The sequence below is a fragment of the Hydractinia symbiolongicarpus genome, chromosome 5, assembly GCF_029227915.1.
Source record: "Hydractinia symbiolongicarpus strain clone_291-10 chromosome 5, HSymV2.1, whole genome shotgun sequence".
Taxonomy (NCBI): Eukaryota; Metazoa; Cnidaria; class Hydrozoa; order Anthoathecata; family Hydractiniidae; genus Hydractinia; species Hydractinia symbiolongicarpus.
The window spans coordinates 22,260,661-22,284,258 of record NC_079879.1 but is presented as its reverse complement, the minus strand read 5'-3'; the positions used below and the strand labels follow the sequence as shown (position 1 = coordinate 22,284,258).

The following is a 23,598-nucleotide window of genomic DNA, read 5'->3' as shown; positions in this document are numbered from 1 at the left end:
GTCATAATTTAACAAAAAAGTTCTTAAAATCTAACACAAAATATCAAATGTCAAATTGCATGAAATCCTCCCAACAAATCTTTTTTTATATCCGGACGATGACCCCTAAACCGCGAAATCCGCGAAGTTTAAATTTTACTCCCCTTTTATAAAGGCACATAACATATTCAGGGAAGGAGAAGGAAAGATTAAAAACAATAAACAGTTTCGATGACTTGCATTTTATCTATCAATTTTTACGATATTTAGTGTCAAAAACTAATTCTGGATATATGTAGACAGCTTCAGATTATAAATATCTGAGGCAGGCGCCTTATATATTTAGAATGGAACCAAAGTACTTTTTTGTTATCAAGATAAATCTCGCGGAGTTATGCGTTATAAATTAATTAGAAATGATGTTTATAACATAGACTAAAAGCTTTTATAATTGGTATAATTGTTGAAGTCTTGCTTTATTCAGTAATCTTGAAATTTGTGAAATTTACAAAAGGTTTTAGATCATTCACAAAAGTTTCCGAACATTCTGTTATGAGCGGAACTATTAAGAGATACTTGAGGGGAATTAATTTTTGTGAGAACTAATTTCTAAAACACTTAAATTTTTACGAAAACTATTTCTTGCTGAGTTACCAAGTTTAAAGTAGGCTGTAAAAAATACTTCTCTTTCGCAATCATACTTTTTGCTAAAAAAAATTGAAATAAAAACTTGTTTTTGGCTGGTTTGATGAAACTGAGTCACAAAATATTTTACTATTATTATACTTCCTCTGAGTTCCTGCTTTACCACTTTCTGGGGACACCGATAAACTATTTTTGACACTTATATCAATTTTGCCAAAGATATATGTGCGAAAACATTAAGTGCAATTTTTATGATTGAAATATGTCAAAGTCTAATTGTTCTGTTAGGTTCTAAATAAAAATTTTGTGCCATGTTTGATTAGTACAACCGAGTTTCATATTTGCTAATTTTTTGAATGCACTCTTTTACAGACAATAAAAAAAATTCCTTAATCGTGTTGTAAAATTCTGTTGCAGGATGTCCATAAAAGAAAAGTCACCAAATGCCAGCTGGGTAAGTTGATTTTACCTGCCCATGCTTAAATACGGTTAGGGAAGTTATGAAATTCAGGGAATTCTCAAATACACTAGATCCCCCTCTTCCCTAATTTTAATAATTACATTCTCCTTTCTTAAATAAATTCCTCAATTTAAGGTAATAGTTCTCGATATATTTAAGGTCAAAGTAGTCCTGCGGTCGCCGCCATGACAGTGTCGATAAGGACTTTCTGTTCGGTAAAATACTAATTTGTGTGACGTAAGTCTGCGGGATGTGAAACACGCATTCTGAATGAACGAAGCAAGGAAATGCTAAACTGTGATTAGAATAATTTTATTTATCATATTTTGAAATAAATATGTTCATCAGAATAAAATAATATTTTACTGTTGTAAACATAGTTTTAGAGTTTTGGACAAAATAAGTATTACGTGTATTCAACTTTATTACGAAATTTGTCTTGTGTATTTTTGTATCAAAACATCCTACAAAGTTTTTCTCTATTTACCTAATTTCGCATGTTGTTAAATTGTTGAAAATTATTTTTTCTACGATGATGTTGTTCTACTGGAATTTAACTTGTCTTTTTCATCGCTCAAACCTCGCGATAAATTCTGTCTTTTAGAAGACCAAGAAGTGAGTGCATCCTCACAAGTCCTGACTGAGCTATGTACGCCGTCTGAAGTGTCACAAATTAACAAAATATGTTGAACCAAGTTGGCTTTTGTTTGATAATCGACCGTTAATGTAATTTATGGCTTTCGGACCGAAATTTGGACTTAATAAAATTTATAATTTTTTTTATGCCACGTTGTTTTCCTGATATGTAAGAACGTTTTTTTATTATATAAAAACACATATGTAGTTTTTTTCGTTAGTTCTCCTTTAAGCAAAAATTGCCAAAAATATGATGTGGAAAAAATTAGTGTAAAACCTAAAATAACGTCAGCAAAAAATATTGCTCACTGTTATCATTTGAGGTATAATTTTTTTATTGTCATGTGATAGACATCATTCTTACCAACTTTATGGCTCACAGCCAAACACAAGGGAAGTTACGGGAGTAGGAAATTTCCCCGCCCACACGGGACTACACTCGCCCGACAAGAATAAGGGTTAATGCGACGTACGGAGTGTGGTTTCTATACGGAGTAATACTCCGTATAGCTGCCATACGGAGTTTGGTTTATCTATACGTAGTCTGCCAACGAATGTTCTTAAAGTGGAAATATTGCAATATATTACTGCTAAAACTATTTCCGAAAAAAAATAAAATAATCACCATAAAGAACAAGTTAAAAAGACAAGCACGTCATTTTCCTACTTTTTATCCATCGTAAACATACGAGGTATATTGTAGTTATACGGAGTGTGGGAACATTAGTTTGATTGCAAAAAAAGGATTATGGCATACAGATTGTAAGATACCGAGAGTATGCTATGCAGAAATCGCTATGGGGAGTATGCAGAATTTGCTACAAGGAGTATGCCATACGGAGTATGCTATACGACTATGCCATACGAACTGTGACATGCTTCATATACGAAGTATGCTATACGGAGAGTGTGACGTGCTTACTATGCTGTGTGTGACAGGCTTAGTATATGGAATGTGAGATGCTTAGTATACGGAGTGTGACATGCTTAGTCTACGGAGTATGACATGCCTAATTTACGAAGTATGCTATACGGAGTGTGACAAGCTTAGTATACGGAGTGTGCCATGTTAAGTATGCGGAGTGTGACATGTTTGGTAGGAACAGAATTCGATGTATTGTTAATGAGTTAAGGTTTAATTTTAAAGTTACATAATAAAAAGTCATTGATTGTATGGTTAGTTTTATTGCATACAGAAACATACAAAACAAAGTTATAAAGCTTAGAATGAATATAATGGAAGCCATAAAAATAAACTTCATACAAAACGCAAATAGTAAACTACATCATACAGCAGAACTGCCGGTAACTCGAACACCGGTTAACTCGAACTTTTATTAGCTGGAACTGTTATCTACGGTAATTGGTACTCTGCATGCTTGTCTCATATTTTGACGTTTTTCTTCTTACACAAATTATTTGCTTGTTTTAGGCACAAGTTTCTAAACTGGAATAGGCCAGAGTAAATTTTTAATAAGAATGCTTAGTTTAGACTTCGACGCTCATGCTGCATTCGCTAATGTTTAGCCAAACCAGTCTCGGCATTATACTCTCAAAGCTGTCTGCGCCCCTCGCGACTTTGAGATATTTAAATATTTCCGTCTATACGGAGTAAACATGTCGCTATATACGAAGTTATACTCCGTATACGCATGCCTACACAGAGCCGACTCCGTATAGCTGCACACTCCGAATGGAACATTAAATCTTGATTCTTTTTAAAAAAAGTTGCTTGCCGCGGGCCGTGCATGTAAAACTGTAAGCTACCGTGGCCGACAAGTGCATAAAAAAAATCTTTGTTGTGTAAATTTTAAAAATGCGTAAAAAAATCTAATATGCATAAAAAAAATGTTATATGCGTAAAAAATCTAATATGCGTAAAAAAATGTTATATGATGCGTAAAAAAATGTTATATGCGTAAAAAAAACGTTATATACATAAAAATAATCTCATTCCGTAAAAAAATCTTATATCCAGTTCTTGTCTGCCGTGACCTTGTCATTAAATAAATAAATATATGAACCCGCACATTATAAGCAAATGTTGCAACATTTGCTTATAATGTGCGGGAAAACTTTGATGAACTTCTTTTTTGACCCAACTGCGGACACCGGCCTTACTTTGGACGTGGGTAAGACGGGACGGCCGGTCAAAGGACTGGTCGGTGTGTCAAAAGACGGGTCGGTGCGTTCGCAGTTGGGATAGGCCATCTATTGACGGGCTTGGCCCAACTTTGGACATACGTACGAGAATTCGTCTTAAGTTGGTACAAGCCTAACTATTGACAAAGGGATCTGCCGATTTTAAAAATCGTGTTATAGGATGGGATAAACTCAACTGCAATCACGTGGGATGGGATAAAATCAAATGCACACACGTGTCATAAGATGGGACATGCTTCACTATTGACAAACAATTCCTATGCTTTTATTTCTTTCAGAAAGTGACACTATTCACGCGTCCTCGTGTTTTTTTTTGTCAGCAAGTGAAAACCGCAATTAAAGGTAAAAATGTGCTGGTAATTTGTCTGCGCTTAGTCGAGCACACTTCATTGTCTCCATTAAACGCTTGTGAACGTATGTCTTCTTTGTGTAGGAACCAAGCCTATCCATAGACCATTTTACCGAGTTCTTATTGGCCTATCAAATTTCGTCAATGTTTCTTTAAACGTTTAAAAAAATTAAAAACAAGGAGCATGTGTATCAGCGTATTTTTGCTTGAAAAGTTTTGTATTTTTGTCTTTGTACGGGGTCTTGATTCATTATTGAAAAATAGTCAAGTCCTGGGGACAAGGTTGCAGTACATCCTGCTGCTTCAGACTCGCAACCTTGAGAAAAGTCAAAGGGGTTGCCAAGCATTATTTTTACGCATTTAACATTATTTTTACGCATTTAACATAATTTTTATGCATATACCGTTATTTTTACGCATTTATCATTATTTTTACGGATATAAGATTTTTTTTACGCATTTTTAAAATTTACACAACAAAGATTTTTTTTATGCACTTTTGTCGGCCACCGTAGTAAGCAAAGTTTGGTTAAACGAAGCAACAAGACCAAAAAGAGATCCAAATGTTGGTGTTCGGTCATCGGTAGCAGAGCCAAACACTTTTTATGCAAAACACTCAGATTTAATTCATGAATGAAATGAAAATGAAATAATAAAAAAAAAACATGAAATGAAATAGTCAGGAAGAACTAGATAGCTTAAGCATTCTCGTCCCCAGAACTTTTTGATTGAGATAAAGCCTACTTTCAAGTTTATATTTAGCTAACGAGCTCTGGGGACGAGAATGCTTTAGCTATAATAGTTCTTACCTAGCTAGTTTCCAGAAATTACCAGAAATCAGGAGTCCATGCAATTTCAAGGGACTAAAACGTAAAGCACATATTAATATATGTTATTGATAGAAATAATAGAGCTACTACTTTTTGCATGCCTAGCTAGGTAACATATAGCTAGATTTCTTTGTTAATAAGAATAATAGGAATAATAAGAATAATAATGAATATTTTTAGTGGCATGCCCAGAAAAATCGCTTTGCTTTTAGACGGTTTACATTCCCAGTAAAAAAGTCTATTCTTTTTTCCTATGATTTTAAACCAACTTCATTGCAAATGCAAATCTAACAATCTAGAAACATCCTAACTCAAAATTTTCTCCACGGTGCCAACTATAGTGGCACATCACTGAGATTTTTTAAGCAAACAGTATGACTAAAAAATATCTGGATATGTTGTTGGCCATTTAGGATGTGCACATCTATCTCACTATCTATCTATCTAATAATGAAAAGAGATTTTTAAAATAAATCTAATATATATAGCTAGCTACTTGTTAAACAACTTTTTATCCTGTGTACCAAAAAAATCATTTTGTTTTGATGAGAAACCAGTCACATAAAATATATACTTTCATGGTTCCCATAATTGTTTATATATTTTATTTGCAAAATTGTTGTTGTATCTGATTTAGGCAAACGAACACAAAGCAGCAAAAATTGACTAAGAAGAGTGACAATCTATAGCAATTTATTAATTTCTGGTGATAGAAAGGTAATTAAAATTTCTTTGTCAAAGGAGAAAACAAACAAATGCAAAGTATATTTTTTAATTGCATAAAATTCCATCAAAAAAAAAAAAACAATGCATGTCCTACTACTTGCACACATATAGTACTACAAATGACCAATTAAGTACCCAAAAAGAATAACAAACACTAAGACATACATCTAACTCATCCTCATTTTAACTTTCATTAAGAAACATGAAATCTGTCATTGTCTTTAATAATCATCTTTAAGGAGAATGGATTAGTTATAATAGGACATTACTATAACATCCAATAAAAAAAATGCCAAGATTTTAGTTAAAGAGCTAAGTGAAAAAAAATTTTATGTTTTCAATTTGAGGCAATTCTTGTCACCAAAAAATGTAATAAAAGCCCTGATGTTTAAAATGTATAAAAACTTTTAAACATGTATATAGTGCAGATTACCCTGACTTTTTAAATAAGTGCTCAGTCCAATATCATGGATGCTAAATCAAACTGGGTGGTTACTAAAATTATTCAGGTAAAGAAGGTCTGGTGATAATTAGGTTTAATAATCACCATGCTTTTATGTGTGTGTGTTTTAGCTACTTCTAATTTTAAAACAAAGTTGAGTTAAATTAATAATATTACCAGAAAGTATTGTACAGTAGAAAAACATTTATCTACAAGCTTTTTTTAAAAAAAAATCTAACCTTAGGCTTAGAAAGGCAAAATTTAAGAAATTTTAACAGGTGGATAAAATTTTGAAGATTAATCAGCTTATACATGTAAAAATGCTGCAAATGTTGTGTATAAATATTTATCTAAGGCTAAAGTATTAATACTTTCAGAAACTCAAAGATAAACAAATTGTTAAATAAACATTGTAACATATATCTTTTAAGTTTTATTGTAGATTTTTTTCTTAAACCGTTCCTAAAAGTCAAATTGCAGCAGTAAAAGAACTCAACCACCAACAAAGTGTGAAATCGACATTTTTGAGGCTTGAGTATGGATACTTGAGTATGGATGCTACCCCTTATTGAAATCCCCAAAATAGCTCCAGTACTGCAATTTTCTTAACAATTTGAAAGTCTACCTTTCCGGATTTTGCTGTAATTTCCAATTGTTTGCTGTTTTTTGTGAAATATTAGAAATATTTTAAAATATGACCTGTTAATGACGATTTAACTGTGAATCCGGAGCTAAAATTTTCTTAGGTATGGGTACCATTGATATTCTAGCAACCCGTTGCACAAAGACAACATAATATGAAACGCTCTGTCTTATTGGAATGGTGCTTTAATACTATGGTTCAGTAATTAATAAAATACTGAGTACTGCTTCTCTATAATAATAGCTGTCATCTGTCTGTTACGGAAACACGAAATACTATATAAAGGACAGGCAACCCCGTAGGATATGTTAAAATTACTACAATTGCCTTCAAGAAATATAAAAAGAAACTATTTGCTTAGTTTAGTGCTCATAAATATATCATAAAATTATTAAAAACATCATAATTTCTAATTACCTTATTTTATGTTCAGTGGTGCAACATGAACCAACCTGGATCTTCATTGCAGATGGATCAAGTACCTTCATCTATCCCAGTTCAAACAGAAACTGGCTTAAGATTGAGTGCTGTAAGTTGTCACTATTATTTTATGATGATATTGTAACAACTAGTTGTAAGACTGGAAGATTTTATAGTTTCGCCTGTCTACATGTACCGGACTTCATTATTTTGTGCATCATTGGTGTCACTTGCTTTTAAGCCACAGATAGACAGCTGTTATTACAGAGATTTGAAACCATTTGCATTTGTTATTGCTTTTAGTTAAATCCAAAATACCTGCACACAAATTCAACAAGTCACACTTGGCCATTTAGTGCCATTGCAGAGTTAGTTGGTAATATTGTGTTGCTTTTTTATGTAATATTTTCACATTTTTAATTAGTTTTTAATTAGTTCACTTCAATTGCTAAATAATTAATAAGGCTTAAACAGGAGTAAATGGTCAGGACCGCACACCATAGAGATTTTTATGGCAATGGGAAAATCACTGCGCAGAGGTTGCTGTCTGCCGTGAAAACAACCATAGTTTCAGTTCAAGTTATAATAATGTTGTAAATGAGGTCATAAATTGATCTTTGTAATTAGTTGTAAAACAAAAAAAGCATAAATTAAGTTACGGAATGTTGAATGGCTGCTTATGATTACTACAGTGATGATTTTTTAGTTATTTTATTTTTTTCCAAAAGACAACTATACCAACTTTTAAAATAATGTTTTCGAACCTGGTGGTCATAGGATCATTATTTTCTAAATCCAAGCAGTCTTAAATACACCCTGGAGATTTTTAACACGTATTCTCTGAACCATTGCAATTTTTGAAACACTTAAATTTCAAAGTACTAAAGAAGGAATTTTTACAGTTGAACGCCACAAAAAAACAGCATTTAATTACATAAATTTAAGTGTTTTCTGCAATTATTTAATTTAACCACAAGTGGTTATCAACTGTTTTTATTGATGTAGTTAAAGTGCAAAATACCTAGTTACAGCGTAAAAATATGTAAGCTAAGACCTTTTAATGTATGTGCAATGCCGTAGTAGGCAACTGAACTATGATCTAGAAAAAAATTCTGTTTTCATTGTTTTTGGCTTCTTTTTGTGCGTGCGATACTCCTAATTTTGTCATCATGATTTTTGTTTAGTCATTGAGGTTGACCTTGATGACAGCAAAAAATTTTCGTCAAACATTTTTGTTAAATCACAGGACTGAGGTGTGAGATGTTCACTAATTCACTTTGAAACTTGCAATTTTATAAAATAATTGAGAACCAAGCACAGCCTTAGATGTGAAATGACGTACTCCTAGTCCCATCTCCATCTCAGTTTTTATCATACCTGTCTTCCAAGTGAACTAATTAAATTATAATATGGCAAGATGGTCCCAAAAACAGTCACTTTATAATAAAATTACATGTAAAAAACAAGGTGGAATATGTTTATTGTTACAGCTTTCTCCATTGTGGGAATATTTTTTTTATTGTTTGATTAGATTTTAGCTACAAAGCTATGGTTTTTAAAAAGATTTTGCATGCATATGGTTTATCTTTATTTTTGTTTATATAAATAACTTTTTTTTTATTAACATTGCACAACATAATTTTTTTTTTCTTATATACCATTTTATTATTAGGTCACGAATAACTTTTAAAATAGCATAAGAATTACTTTTCTTGCATAATTGTCAAAACAAGTCTTTGTGCATCAAGTATTTTTCGCTCATTACCTGGACAGCTCATGTAACGATTTTGCTGACCAACCAACCTAAAAAAATTACCTTAATAGGAACGTAAATATAAATAAGTATTTGTGTTTTAGACAATGCGTATGACCCAGATGTTAAAGCCAGTCAATTGTACATTGATCTTAAGTGGTATGGTAGATTACTAGCTATGACTTTTACTGACAATGGAAATGGAATGACGCCAGATAAATTGTATAAAATGTTAAGGTATACAATTTTTTTTTAGAAAATTAAAAAAACATTTCGACAAATTCTTTAATGCATTCATTTTATTTAAAACATCTTCAGTATAATATTTCAGTACAATTTTTTTTGGATGTAGTAATTGTGCATTATACTTTTTAATGCTTGACAGAGAATTTTTGTGTATTTTTAACAGCATTTCTTATCTGGCCACCTTACTTATGTGTATTTGACAGGGTGGTTGCATGCGTGTTAAAAAATGTTTATTTAAAATGCGTTTTACAAAAACCTGAAAAGGTCAGCTGTCAGTATATGTTGAGTGCCAATGTATTTTGTTAATTATTTGATTGTAAATCTTTTTTTTTTTTTTAGTTTTGGATTTTGTGAAAAAGTAAGTTATAAAAACGTATTGTTAAACTGTTCGTATTCAACTGATGCATCATGTATACATTCCACTAATGTTTCCAGTATTGACATGGAATCAAGAAATCTTGTAATAATCACATTTTTTTAATCAAAGAAATCCCTAAAAAGTTCTTGAGGGCGAGTTTTCACTGCAATGATCTTCCACTTACCTAAAAGAAAATACAGGGTGTTTTTATTATAGCAATACTAGAGAAAAGAATTTTAAGGCTGGGTTCAGAGAGTTGTAGTTGCAAGAATCTAAATGAGCTTGCAATAGTTAAGGTTGGATTTGACAGCCTTCTAGGGGTGTATTATCATATCATATTGTCTGCAATAACCAAGAATGAAGGGTTCTTTTTTAGTTCCTGCATAATTTTTTCATCCATTTTTATCTCAGCAATAACAGTATGTATGATAGTCACAAAACTTACAGTTACAGGATTCAAAATTTATCCATGTGCATTGTAAATAACACAATTTGTTGAATCGTGATTAAGGATATAGATTTTTGGTTCTTAAAACCCTTAAAATTTTTAAGGGTTTTCTATTTTTATTACGAACTAAATTGCTACCACGTAAGTTATGCAGAGAATAGTTAGAGAGAGTTATACATCAAAATGCAGTATAAGTTCTCTAACAAATTCCATGTCACTAAGGTTTTGTAGAAACTTCTAAGTCTTGTCCTTGTCATTATGTAAATTAGTACTTAATAGGGTGATCTAAAATCAGATCAGGCTCCACACGAACCTGTTTTTACACCAGATTTTATAAATAATCTGCTTTAGTATTTTTTGTACCACTACTGCGATTTAGAATCTGGTTCATTCCATGTTGAATCATCAGATTTTCAAAACTGATATAACCCACCCTATCAAAAATGCATGAAATTTGGTATGCAAGTTCCTCTAACTGGTAGAAACATGTACCAAATTTCAGTTTTTCAAATAAAGAGGTGTCCAAAATATCAGACATTTAAAATTTGCTGATATTGTCCATTTTCTCCTAACATTTTCCATGACAACGGCCTTAGCGACACTTGAATTTCATTATCTGGTAATCCACAAGTGCTAGAATGCTGAAAATTTGTACCTTTGTACCATTTTTTGGGTCAAGAATCTGATAAAAAGGCCTAAAAACATAAGTGGCTGGTTTAAAAGATATTTTTGTAATAATCTATCATTTATATATTCTAACATACAGCACTTGTTGCTACAGGCGATAACTAAAATGGTTGTAACATAAACAATCCAAAAAATTTTGTCAAAGCGGACTTTATATACTCTAGTCTACATAATGGCTTAGTTTCAAATTGTTTTTAAATGTGCTTCCTGGTTTGCTCAATGTCTAAATATTGCTATACTTTATCACAACAAATAACAACTTTTTTTATAAGAAGCGCAATATCTTTTACAGGGTAGAACTTATTCAAATTTAAGCTAAAGTTGTTACTAGGGAAATTGTAGGAGAAATCAGCAAAATTTGAATGTCCGATATTCCTAGAAATACCAAGTTCCAGGAAATAAAATTTAGCACAGATGATCACCTCCATAAAGGTAGATTTTGTTAATTTTGGAGATGATGGGTTAAATGAAGCTGATGACTTGACATAGAAAGACCATCTTTCTGTTTGCATGTATATCAAAAGTTTAGATGGAATAAAAGCTTCATTATTGAAACTGAAATAACCTCTCTTGTACTTAGGTTACTGTTAAAGGTCACATGCCTGTTGGGCACTATGGTAATGGATTCAAGTCTGGATCAATGAGACTAGGAAAAGATGCATTGGTGTTCACAGTCAGTGATAGAACAAGAAGTTTAGGGTATTTATCGCAAACCTATCTTCGACAAGTTAATGCTGACACAATTATTGTTCCTATAGTAACATGGGATAAAATCAGCTCAGGTATTTTTTATAACTTTTTGTTGATTATCTGACGATTTATTTATTATTATTATTATTATTTTATATACTTCTTTTTTAGAGATTTTAGATGAAAATGAGAAAAAGAAATCCCTACCTGTTATCTTGAGATATTCTGTCCTCAAGACAATCCGAGAAATTGAAGAAGAATTTTCCTATATAGAAAAGACTGGAACTAGGATTATTATCACCAATTTAAGATCTACGGAAGACAAAACAAGTGAATTTGATTTTAAGACGGATAAAACAGACATTCGCATCCCTGATGATATAATTGATTCCGCTGGTAGTAAATATAAACGAGAGGAAAGACAAAATCATATTCCTGCATCAGATTATTCTCTTAGGGTGGGTCTTCTTCTCCTTTTTACTACGATCAGTACTACACGTTCTTTGTTAGTCTGTATGTAATACGCACAAAAAGATAATTTTTTTTTTATTTTCTTGACCAACAAAATTGTTCACAAAACTTTAATGTTTGTACATTAGTCAATGACTTAGCTAGAAATTCTCAATTAACGCTGTTAGGCCTCCATTGGGAATTTTGATAAGGGTCTCCTGAAGGATGGTCCATGGTAGCATGCATAGGGAGAATTTTGAATTTCCATGTTGTCAGATGGCTGGAAACAGCCTTTCCCAGCTCATTTTTCTTCTAAAACATCGGTCGAAGACTTTGCTTTTTTTATTTGCATTCTACTATTTTTAACTTTACGTGAAATGCTAATCTAACTTTAACAACAAAAGAATATATAAATAAATATATAAAAATGTTTTCTTGACGTGAATTTAAGCTAAACTTTTTGGATTACAAAATTTCAAAAATATTGATAGAAATCTTTTAAAGTATCTAACCTAAAAGCGTAAATAGTGTAGTTTTGGTGTTTCCTGGCATTTATCAACATTAGAATTTTCAAATTATACATGATCTTCAAGAACATAGCAGCTTGTTCAAAATCTTTCATGGGATAAAGTAAGCTACTTTTGATTGAAAAAAGGCTTTTTACTGTCCTTTTTTTACGCTAGCTGACCCCCTGTTAATTCAGATTTGTGTAGCCATTGAATTGCACCAAAAACTTTAAGGGCAAATATAACTTTGTAACAGATAGAAATAACTGGAATCATCTCTTGATACCAAAATGTGGTCCATTTCCTAAACATTGAGTCAACTATTCTGTTTCAGAATGGAGGGAATAGGTTAACATATTTTTTATATAATATATTTTGTATATAAATGGGCTATTAGTGAAAATATCTCCAGGGTTCGAATTAAACATTAAAAATGATCTGCGAAAATACGATCCTATCTTGATGGCTTTAGAACAAAGTATGGTGTTGTTTAAGTTCGCATTTTGATGATTTTGATGATTGAACTCAATATGATCATGTCCTAACGGTTTATAAATAAATATGGGATCAACTTTTGATGGTTTTAAATAAAATACAGCATTATTTAAAAAACCATACAATGGTGTTTTGAGGTAGCGAGACAAACTTTGGTATTATTATTTTTGAATGAAGATGTGGGATAATCACCATATTTTGTTCTAAAACGACGAGAAAATGATCCTACAAAGGTTAAAAAATCGCTTTAAGTGGAAATGGCGAATCTACTCTTTTTCTAAAATGACAAGAAAACATCCCCCAAAGTTTAAAATTGCCATACTTATTCCTAAAATTAAAAGAAAATTTGTAAAAAAAATATCAAAATAATAATTATAAATAATAAAATAATAATTAATATCAAAAGTAGTGAGTGTGAAATAGAAAATGTCCATTCATTTAAAAATTTATTTAAAATTTCGATAGCTTTTCTGATAGTTAGCGCTTTTAAACAATTGTATGTTCATTGATAACCAAATGTTTTAACGATATCGTTGTTGCACATCGTCATAAAACACTAAAAGTAGAATTTATACGCAGCTCCTGGTGTTGAAAATATCATTAGAATAAAAACGCTAAGAATAATACTTGCTTGTATTATTATTGTATTATAGTTGTTAGCCCGTAGTCCATGGTTTAGCCCGTCATTTTTATACCGCATTATGTGCGTCTCGCCACTTACAGAAGTATACGGGTATTTATTATAATACAGATATTTATTTCCAAAAATCTATTTTTAAAAAACTATTCTGCTCTTACAGTTCTGCTCCTGAAATATTTTACAAAGAGGTCGTATATACAAAAATTTTCTGAATATTTGCTCCATAAATAAAGTAGTAAATAACAGATGAATATATTGTCCTCCTGTTCATCATATTTTTTTGACCTTTAATCGTTTCCTGGTTTTCTGAATGTTTTTCAATTTTTTAGAATTTTCTCATTACAGTTTGATAACACAAACTTCTTCGAATCATACCTTATTTCAGAAAATTAACAAGGCACAAAATTAACAATCACGAAATTAACATAAAGGAAATTAACGCAAATGCCTGTAACAACTTTTAGAAGAGAGTTAGTTTAATTAACTGATTTACAAAAAACATCAAAATAACATGAATCAGAAAAGATGTTTATCTTTATTTTAAGAATAGGTCCATTTACAACCAGTTTCTCTTGTTTTCTTAGAACCAGTGAGTGAAATGTTTCAGGACGGTACTAATTCTTTTGTGAGTCAATCAAAGAAGGAAAACACGTGCGAGAAAGCATTGTATTGTGACTGCTAGAAAAGCATATATTTAAAATTTAATGTTCCAGATATTTTTGTAACATTTTAATAAGGGGCATTTAATTTTTGCAAAATTTGATAATTCTTGTTAGTTTTCTGTTTTGTTAATTTTCTGGAATAAGGTGTATTTTTTAAATAAAGTTTCGATCTCCAAAATTTAATGTTTAGTTGGTGAATTTAATATGCAAAGTAAAAGGAAATAACTTCCGCATTGCGATTCCCGATCCATTATTTTGAACGCTGATCTTTGCAACTGTTTGTTTCATTAAATAAGTGGATTTTTCCACGACTATTCAACTAGTCTTAAATTTTTTAAAAAAACTCAGAGATTGATGGTTTTGGAAAATACATACCTTAATGAATGAAAACGGTTTTGTGTGCCAAAACAATTAAATAGCTGATAATTATGGCTGCAGCATATTTTGTGTGTCAAAATTATGAACAGCCAAAATTTTGTCTTTTAAAGTATAATGGCCTATGCAGTAACATGTGTGCTATGTATGCTTTGTGAACAACTCCTGAACCCACTAAATTGACATAATTCTGTATTTATTTTGATTTAGGCATACTTGTCCATTCTTTATTTGAAGCCCAGAATGCAAATATTTCTTCGCAACGAAAAAGTCAAAACTGTGGTTATTAGAAAAAGCCTTAGCAAAACAGAAGTTGATCTTTACAAACCAATAAAGTATAAACAAATAAAAATTGTTTTTGGATTCAGTCAGAATATCAACCATTATGGCATTATGATGTATCATCGAAATCGCCTAATAAAGCCATATGTACGAGTTGGTTGTCAATTAAAAGTAAGTCAGGATTTGTATCAATGTCCTTACCATCACTACCATTATCAAAAAAGAGGTGAAGTGTTTGTCTGATGATGTAAGTGAACTTGTAAATAAGAATAATTGTGAAAGATTTATAAAAATAGAATGATAAATAAGCTTTGTACAAATTTTTTAATGCTTTTATAAGAACTATAACAATATTGTAGCTTCATCATAATATTTTAACAGATGGAATAATAAGATTGAAGATAAATTATTTTTTTGCCTGAAAATCTACTTAGCATTTACCTTGGAAAATGCTGAATGCAGAAATAAGATAAAAAGCTGTTACAATCACCATCTTTTGTTACCATTATAATTTTAGCTTCATGCGTCTAACCATTATGTACATTTAGCGCATGGTTCTGTAAAAAGCTCCTAAAAATTATTTTGAAATACTGTATACATCAAAACAATTTGTTGTGGAAAAATCAAAACAATAAAATGCACAGAAACAGATACTGTTTAGATTGCTCTTTTTTTAATCTCATAATACACATGGTTTTAATAAATATCTGTCTTTTTAGCCAAACGACAATGGCGTTGGCGTGATTGGTGTAATTGAATGCGACTCTTTACAACCAACACACAATAAACAAGATTTTGATTACACACCATTATATCGATCAACAATGGCAGCTTTGGGACATAAACTCAATGATTATTGGAATGAAAAATGTGGTTACATAAACAATACAAGTGATGGTATGAACATAACGTAAGTGAAAATTCATCTGAACAAAGCAATAAATTTATTCTGCTGACGGGGCCACTCACAAATCAATTTTGGAATGAAAAACCTCATGAGGATGTTTACTCTTAACGCAACTACTCCAACCCTAATAAATTTCAATTTATGCTTCAAATTTAGCATTGATCTCTTGTGACAATGTGCACTCTCCTAACACTATGGCCTCCCTACCACAAGCAGAATATTATTTTTAATTTTTGAGGTGGATTGCGATCGTTTTAATTACCAGTAGTTTAAAATGTGCTGTGTTTGTGTTAATATCTTGGACTAGATTGCCAGGACATGTTTAATTTAATCACTTCTTGAAGGTTGTTAATATTTCTTTTACTTTATTTCTAAAAGATCAGTTGATAAGTTGTAATTTACTATTTTTTTGCATCTGAAATTCCTGAAATCGATTTAAGATAAATATACTTCCCAACGTCACAAGTAACACCCAAAAATCACCATTACGTTTTCCATTTTAAAATCGAATCATGGGTAGCCCCTTATTACCTTATCAGGCAAAAAAAGTCAACAAAATGTGTCCAGATTTTTGCTGAGTGACAAATATTTTTACGCACCAACGATTTTTGCTGATTTATTTATCAGACCGAGTTTCTTTGTCGACTTTTCAACCTTTTTTTTGTTAACCCGTTATTTAATTTAATATTGGGAAAGCGCAAGTAACTGTAGCACAAGATACATAGTCGAAAAAAAAGTTGAGGACCAAAACAGACAAAATATTCAAATCAGACAAAATGAAAAATTAAATTGAAATTGACTGATTTGTATAGTTTTTATTGTTCTTATGCTGTTGTTTTTTTTTTTTAAAAAAAAGCATTGGAAAATCAAACTTTTGTGGTCATTTTCGATTTCAAACTTAGTTGGCGGAAAGTGACTAAATTCAAAAATTTATTTGTCAACTTTTTTTTACTGATAAGGTATGAGATTGCAATCAAAGTTTACAATGTATTTGTGTGTGTTAATTTGATTATTTCAACCAAAATGATAACAGAAAAAGGTTCTCGTACAGCTATAACAGCGTAATAGAAGAGGGCTGGCTGTTTGTCTGCATTAACTCCATTCACACGAAATAAACGAAAATATTAACATTAATACAAAAAGTTAAAGTTTAAAAAAATTGGGCATAGTCCCAAACATTGCTTTTGTTTCTATATTTCTTTAGAAAAAGATCACAAACCATTTTTAATAGACTAATACTTGTTTGTTTTGGTTAGAAATAAAAACAACCTTTGGTACTAGAAAGTTTCGCGTTTCCGCAGTTTTTGGACCTTTTCGCGAAAGTTTATCCTGCAAAATTTTTTAAAATGCCTTAACAGCGAAAGTTTTTTCCCCGCCATGTTTTCCAAAAAACTCAACAGGGAAAGTCAGGAAAAGCCCGCGAAATTTTTCAACAAAATTTGTTTAATCCTGTCGTTTGAAATAACGAAATGTTTGAACCCTGAACTTGTAGAAATCGTTTAAAAATAAAAATGGAAATCAAAAATTTGTCTTGATTTTTCTCTCTCCACGATAGTTTTTTCCAGAGAAGTATCTGAACTAGGCCATCCGCGAAAATTTCCTGTTTTTTTTTAATCCGCAAAAGTTTTTGACCTTAAAGTGAATAGCTAAGAAAATTATTTACGAATGAGCGCTTGATAGAGACTCCACTTTCACAGACAAGAAACTAAAGACTAAAGAAGCTACTAGTTCAGACGCCTAATCCTTGTGAACATGTTCCACAAGTTTCCATCCATCCAACTTGTCTACTATAAAATATTTGTTCAAGAAATTGTGTACCCTTGGTTCAAGAATGACTCAAGATTTTGAAAATATTGAAAGACATGTTATATTTGACTTGATTATTAATCCTCACTTCGAATCCTGTTAAATAATGAAAAAATATTCATGCTGCTTGCAGTATTTTTTTCAGGAGATATGAGAAAGTAAAAATACAATGAGACCATGAACTTCACAAACATTATGAAATGATTTCAAATAAAAAAACAAATATATTTTGTATCATCATCAATAGATACTTCGTATCAGATTATTATATGGAGAGTAAAATTCAGTTTAATTAACTACAATTGCATAAAAATATTATGTCCTTTTAAAAATATTATTAGCATCTTTTTTCGCTGCCAAAGAATGGAAACTTACTCAGTTTTCTTACTCTGCTTTTTTTAAATTTTGACATTTTGTAGAAGTAAATTTGTGGTTCTCTAAAATGTCTCAAAGAATAAACTTTTCTATCCGCCAGAATCTCAGTGGCTGGTATAAAATTGAATTGGTAGGAATTGAGATGTTATCATAATTTTGAAACAAGCATCAATATATTTATTATTTAGAAAGCCTGATGAACTTTGGGCCCAATGTGATGAATCCAATTGCTTAAAATGGCGCAGACTTCCTGATTATATCAAGAAGGAGGACTTGCCAGAAAAATGGTATTGTCATATGCACCCTGATCCAGCATGGAAATCCTGTGAAATCCCTGAAGAAGAGGAAGAACCTGTAGATAATGTGAGACCATATGAAAAGAAATTGAAAAGAATGTGAGTCTTCACTCTTTTAATATCGATGTAAGTAAAGTTTTAGTCAGTCCTCAAAGTAAAAACCTAGAACAACGATACTGCAACAATAAGATGATCAAAATGTCAAACAAATAGCAAGAATCTTGTAAAATGGTATCACAATGGAATAAAGGATTTAGAAATTGGAAAATTCTGGTATATGTTTTCTTGTAGAGGAGAAGAGAAAAAGTTATCTGATAGAATCTTCCTAAATACATTTTTGTGTTTTCCCAAGAGAAGCACAGATTCACAAAGCAAGAGGACTTACCAGTCAAAAACTTTAATAATTAGGAATAGGGTTGGTTGGTTTCAGTTATTATAAGTCTACTTATCCTTTCAAGTTTAATCTTCATCTTAACCGAATACAATTTTTTCATGTCCATCAGTAGAACAAGCAGGTGTGACATCATTGTTCGACTTTACTAAAACCATTTTGCATCTTTTTGCCTATGTGTATCCATGTTTAAAACATTATTACTTAGAAAATTTAAACAAATATGGAGGCCAAATTTTTTATAGTGAGTTTTTTTTAAAAAAAAATTATACTGTATGCATAGTTTGCATAAATTTCATATGTTAGTTAAATATGGTTGATTTTTAAAAGGTTTATAGGCTCTCAGGACTAGAAAATTGACAGAAAGTTGAGTAGAGTGAATTTTGTTGGAGAATGTTTTAGTCACCTTGGAAGGTTCCATAAAGCAAAAAACAAGCTGGTTGAGTAGGTTGAGAAGGATTAGAAGGTGCTAAAACAAAAACAAAACAAGACAAAAACAATGTCACGATTTAGTCTTTCAGTCTATAATTTACTTGTAAAAAACTGAAACCAACAATAATATGCAAATTACAAAAATCTTTTTCTTCATAAAATTTAAGAAAAAAATATGTCATCATCCTTTTCCCGCAATCTTGGTCAAAACTATTTAAATAATAGCAACGTTCTGACTAAAAACATCGATAATTGGTAGAAAATAAAATCACTACTTTTGCATATGTGTGGGCCCAGAAGACAGTATAGAAAATATTCAGAGCATTGTGACGAATTTTTGAATAAAAAGAGCGAAATAATTCAATTATTTGCATTGTTTTTAGAGAAAAAGAAATGCGTCAGAAAGAAGCTGGGAAAATACAACAAAATAACTTCGACATTGATCTGGAAAGACGCCGGCGTGAAAAAGCAGAATATGAAAAACAGCAAAAACAAGACGAAGTAACAAGACTAAAACGAGAAGTAGAACACTTGAAAGGGACTTTTCACATGGGCAAAGCAAGCAGTAGTAGTCTACAAACTGGTATCTGTCTGCCTCCCAACAAACACAACCATCAGATCCAACCAAGCTATACCACACCTTTAAAAAATACTGAATCACAGAACTTAACAGCAAATTCAAGTGCAAATAATCACCAACAAGTTACTACTGTAAATCTTTTTCAATTGTATATTTTATCACAATGTTTTCAAAAGTTTCGTTATTTAATTATAATTGTTACCATATTTTTTTAGACTGAAATTAAACAAGAGAATGGGCCCAATGTTCATGCAAGATTAATTTCAAGAAGTCCTGAATTAGCATCTTCTTCTGACAATACAAGGTCTTTAATGTTATAATTGCTAATGTTGGCTGCACGAGCAATCTATTTTTATTGCAATTCCAACATGGTCAAACTGTTCATTAATTGCCAGGTCAAAGAGAACAACGCCCTCAAAATGAACATTATTGTTTTATTAGTTGTTGTTTTTTTGTGCCCTTACAAAGAAAATTATTACGTAATTTCGTTTTTATTAAATTTTTTAACCAATACTTTCATTTTTAGAGGGACAAGGAAGAGACCAATTACTTTAGATTCTGATGATGACGATGATGATAAGAATGAACAGGAGACTGGTAGCAAAGTTGTAAAATTAGAAAATGGTGAAAATGAAAATAGTTTTTCTCTTCCTGAAACATCAACTTTTCATATAACTAGTACCCAAAATGCAGCTGCGTTAAATGAAAATACAGTGCTAAACAATACTAGTACAGTTTGTTCAAACAGTATGAATATTTCTTCATCTATTAAAGATCGTGTTTTTAAAATATCAACGCAACAACTAAAAGACATCGATCCTGACATTATAGAAGATTTGAAAAAACAATCTGTTTCTACACTTGGTTTAACATTAGCAAAACGAAGTCAAGCGTTAAGGAACTTAAAAAAGAAAGTTTTAAAACTTATTAAATCATTAGTTGCAGATGATTTAACTTTACCTGACACATCAGCCCAAGATATTGATGATGGAAGCATAGAAGAGTTATTAAATACCGTGATTGACATAAATGTTGTTGAAGAGGAGGCTGATGATGAAAACTGACAACTTTAGTTTTGTTTGGTCATCATTTTTATAAATCAGACTCAACATAGCCTTTTTAAACAGGCACATTGGCATTATTTTTCAGTCCTTTAATGTAAAATTCTTAAACAGAAAAATGTGTTTTTAAAGTTTGAAATAAAAATGTGAGCTGAATTTTTACAAAAGTTTTGCATCGAAGCAATTTAAAAAATCTTTTTATTAGCTCTTTTGTGGACTGGTCAGTTACGGTTGGAATGCACTTAGACTTAGAATAAACAATGTGGAAAGTATTTGCATAAAAACTGATATATAATTTTTTCAAAGCTGTAGTATTAACTGTGGTTATCAGGTGAGTGTACATAATTACAAAAAACTTTTGTACATATATATTAAAATATTTATATATACTGTAGCTTTTTAGGTTGCTGTTATCAGTTTATCAATATTTCGAGTGAAGTTGTATCTGTTTTTCTTACCCTTAAATAAGTTATATTACCCTTAAATAAGTTATATTTTCCAAAAGGCTATTGTTTTATTGAATAGAAATAATTCCTGAAAAAATCTCTTTTGCTCCATCTTATAATAAACTATCAGTAGCTTTTCACGATGTTAAATAGTGGCTTAAAAGGATATATATTCATACATCTTTCACTGTGTCTTTCACTGTGCTTAAAATTTAAACTGATTATTTTATACAAATGTTTTATGACGATTTTAACTTATGCAATAGAAATGAAAACAAATATTGTGGTATTTTGGGTGAAAATGTTGAACTATAAATTGATATTGAACAAAAAACAACAACAAAACATATAATTATGTTTTGTTGTTGCTTTGTCAGATTTTCTGACTACAAAAAATCCTTGAGTTGTACGAGTTGGTTATCTAATTCACATGTTTTGATACGTTTACTACGTTCTATAACTTAATATCTTAATTGTCTTCGTGGCGAAAGTTAATATTTCACCCAAGCGATACTAATAAATTTGAAACTTGATAAAAGAGGTTGTGTTAAATAACATCGGAAGCTGTGCAAAACGAACTTAAAATTTAGCATAAATAGTTCAGCCTTCTTAGTTTCTTTTTAAAGAGCACTAAGTTATTCAGTAATATTTTTTAATGGGGGCACTAGGTGGATTTTTGACTTAAAATCATTTTGTTTAAAAAAAAACATTTATAAATAATGAACCAAATGAGATTCTCTCTTTTATTACAGTGTCAGGGTAACTGAATTTCAAATAATAATAAGAATCATTATATGATAGTTTTTATTATACTCTTGACCTTATTGTGTGTTTGCACATTTTTAGTGAAGTTTGATGCAAAATTCTCTGACTGGATTTTGCTGACACATTGTAAATAACTCTTGCTGATTTTTTTATTTGTTATTTTATTAAAATGCATTGAAATAAGAATTTAATTCTCACTAATGCCATTGGCTCTGTCTTTTTTTATTGCTTGTTTGCATACAGTATTGTTATCGAGTCAGTAGTTACCCATAGAAAGAAAAGATTGCAAAAGAAAAGAATATGAATTTAATGTACACGAATTTGCTTGATATTTAAAAACTGAAATTCTCCAATTTTTAAATGAGGATGGATTTTCGCAATCTTTTATTCAATATTTTACGATATATTGAGTGGATTTTAACAGAACAAAACAATGATTTTGCAAAGAATTAAAGAATGTGTTTGTTCACAATATTTTATTCTTAAATTTGCACAATTTTTTAGGTTTGACAACAAAATTAGATTCCGCAGCAGTATTCCCAAACTATTACTACCCTTAAATTTCTAATAGTGCTCTTGCAATGTCTTAATAGGTTCATGGTGTGTGTATAATACTTATAAATCTCAGTTATGGTGTTTTTAAAAACTTAAAAACAACCATTTTGTATAAGTTTGCCAACATATTTTTATAACATTTCCATCATGTGTTGCCCCTGTGTCACAGAATTGTATATTACTTCAGCAACTTGAGAGTATTTTTTTTTAAATGTTATTGACTTTGAAGCTGGCTTGACACTATGTGCTGTATTAATATTTCTTGTCTTAAATTGCAGTGAGATTTGAAAACAAAAAATCATCATTACTGTAAATGTTGACTTTAGTCTACAATTAACATAACATGAAATAACAAGGAATTATAATGAGCAACCCACTCCGATCAAGAGTTATTCAGTTGTACAAACAGGTGAATATGTTTTCTTATTTTTTAGCAACGCCCACATCAAAAAGGGTTTTGTTTGTGGATAGTTGGTTTTTAAGGTCACAATTGTTCACTGTTAAATCCATTTTTATTCTCCTCCTGATTCTTATTCTTTTTTGTTTTAAGATATTACCTAGATCTAGCATGTCTAATGTGTACCTGCTGTTAATGGCTCAGTTAGAAAATACATTGCAAGGAAGTGAAATAAAGGCTGAAGTTTTATGGCTAATGAAGCTTTGAAAAGTAATGTTTATAGTGTAATAAGTAGTAATTTTGTTTAATCAAAGTTTCTATTTTAGCTTCTTTATTATGGTAAAGATTACCCGCTTGGCTATGATTACTTTAAACCAAAATTAAAGACTGCGTTTATGAAGAATCGTGATGTTACAGATCCAGTGAAGATTGAAGAATTAATTGAAAGAGGGAATTATATTGTCAAGGAGTTGGAAGCTTTATACATGCTTCGTAAATATCGAACCATGAAAAGAAGATATTATCCTGACTAGGTGTAAATAATTTTTTTGGATTATAATTGTAAATATTTTTTGTGAACATGAATACTGTTAATATAATAATCTTCCATGGCAATTTCTTTTTTCTTTTTTTATTATTTATTTGTTTGTGCTTTACTAAAAATTGTATTATTTCAAACTTGTTTTTCTCTGTTTTTATATA

At 30.8% G+C, this 23,598-nt stretch overlaps 2 protein-coding genes across 4 annotated transcripts; both read left to right on the top strand.

The window, feature by feature from the left end:
- Positions 1 to 5,014: 5,014 nt before the first annotated feature.
- LOC130645384 (MORC family CW-type zinc finger protein 3-like) lies at positions 5,015 to 22,141 on the top strand. 3 transcript variants are annotated; one of them, XM_057451364.1, is made up of 14 exons: positions 5,015 to 5,102; positions 5,700 to 5,779; positions 7,307 to 7,402; positions 7,597 to 7,669; positions 9,151 to 9,283; positions 9,632 to 9,650; positions 11,366 to 11,567; positions 11,647 to 11,933; positions 14,814 to 15,056; positions 15,605 to 15,795; positions 18,162 to 18,368; positions 19,476 to 19,803; positions 19,888 to 19,976; positions 20,199 to 22,141. In XM_057451364.1, exons 3-14 carry the CDS (start codon positions 7,316 to 7,318, stop codon positions 20,734 to 20,736), a joined length of 2,397 nt encoding a protein of 798 aa, XP_057307347.1. In that variant the 5' UTR covers positions 5,015 to 5,102; positions 5,700 to 5,779; positions 7,307 to 7,315; the 3' UTR covers positions 20,737 to 22,141. The 3 variants fall into 3 exon arrangements, with proteins under 3 accessions (XP_057307347.1, XP_057307346.1, XP_057307348.1); XM_057451363.1 differs by lacking the exon at positions 5,015 to 5,102 and having other exon boundaries at positions 5,672 to 5,779; XM_057451365.1 differs by lacking the exons at positions 5,015 to 5,102; positions 5,700 to 5,779; positions 7,597 to 7,669.
- A 450-nt stretch (positions 22,142 to 22,591) lies between these two features.
- Positions 22,592 to 23,511, top strand: LOC130645388 (LYR motif-containing protein 5A-like). The gene is made up of 2 exons (XM_057451369.1): positions 22,592 to 22,908; positions 23,223 to 23,511. The coding sequence occupies exons 1-2, from the start codon at positions 22,864 to 22,866 to the stop codon at positions 23,427 to 23,429; spliced, it is 252 nt and encodes an 83-aa protein (XP_057307352.1). The 5' UTR covers positions 22,592 to 22,863; the 3' UTR covers positions 23,430 to 23,511.
- The last annotated feature ends 87 nt before the right edge of the window (positions 23,512 to 23,598 follow it).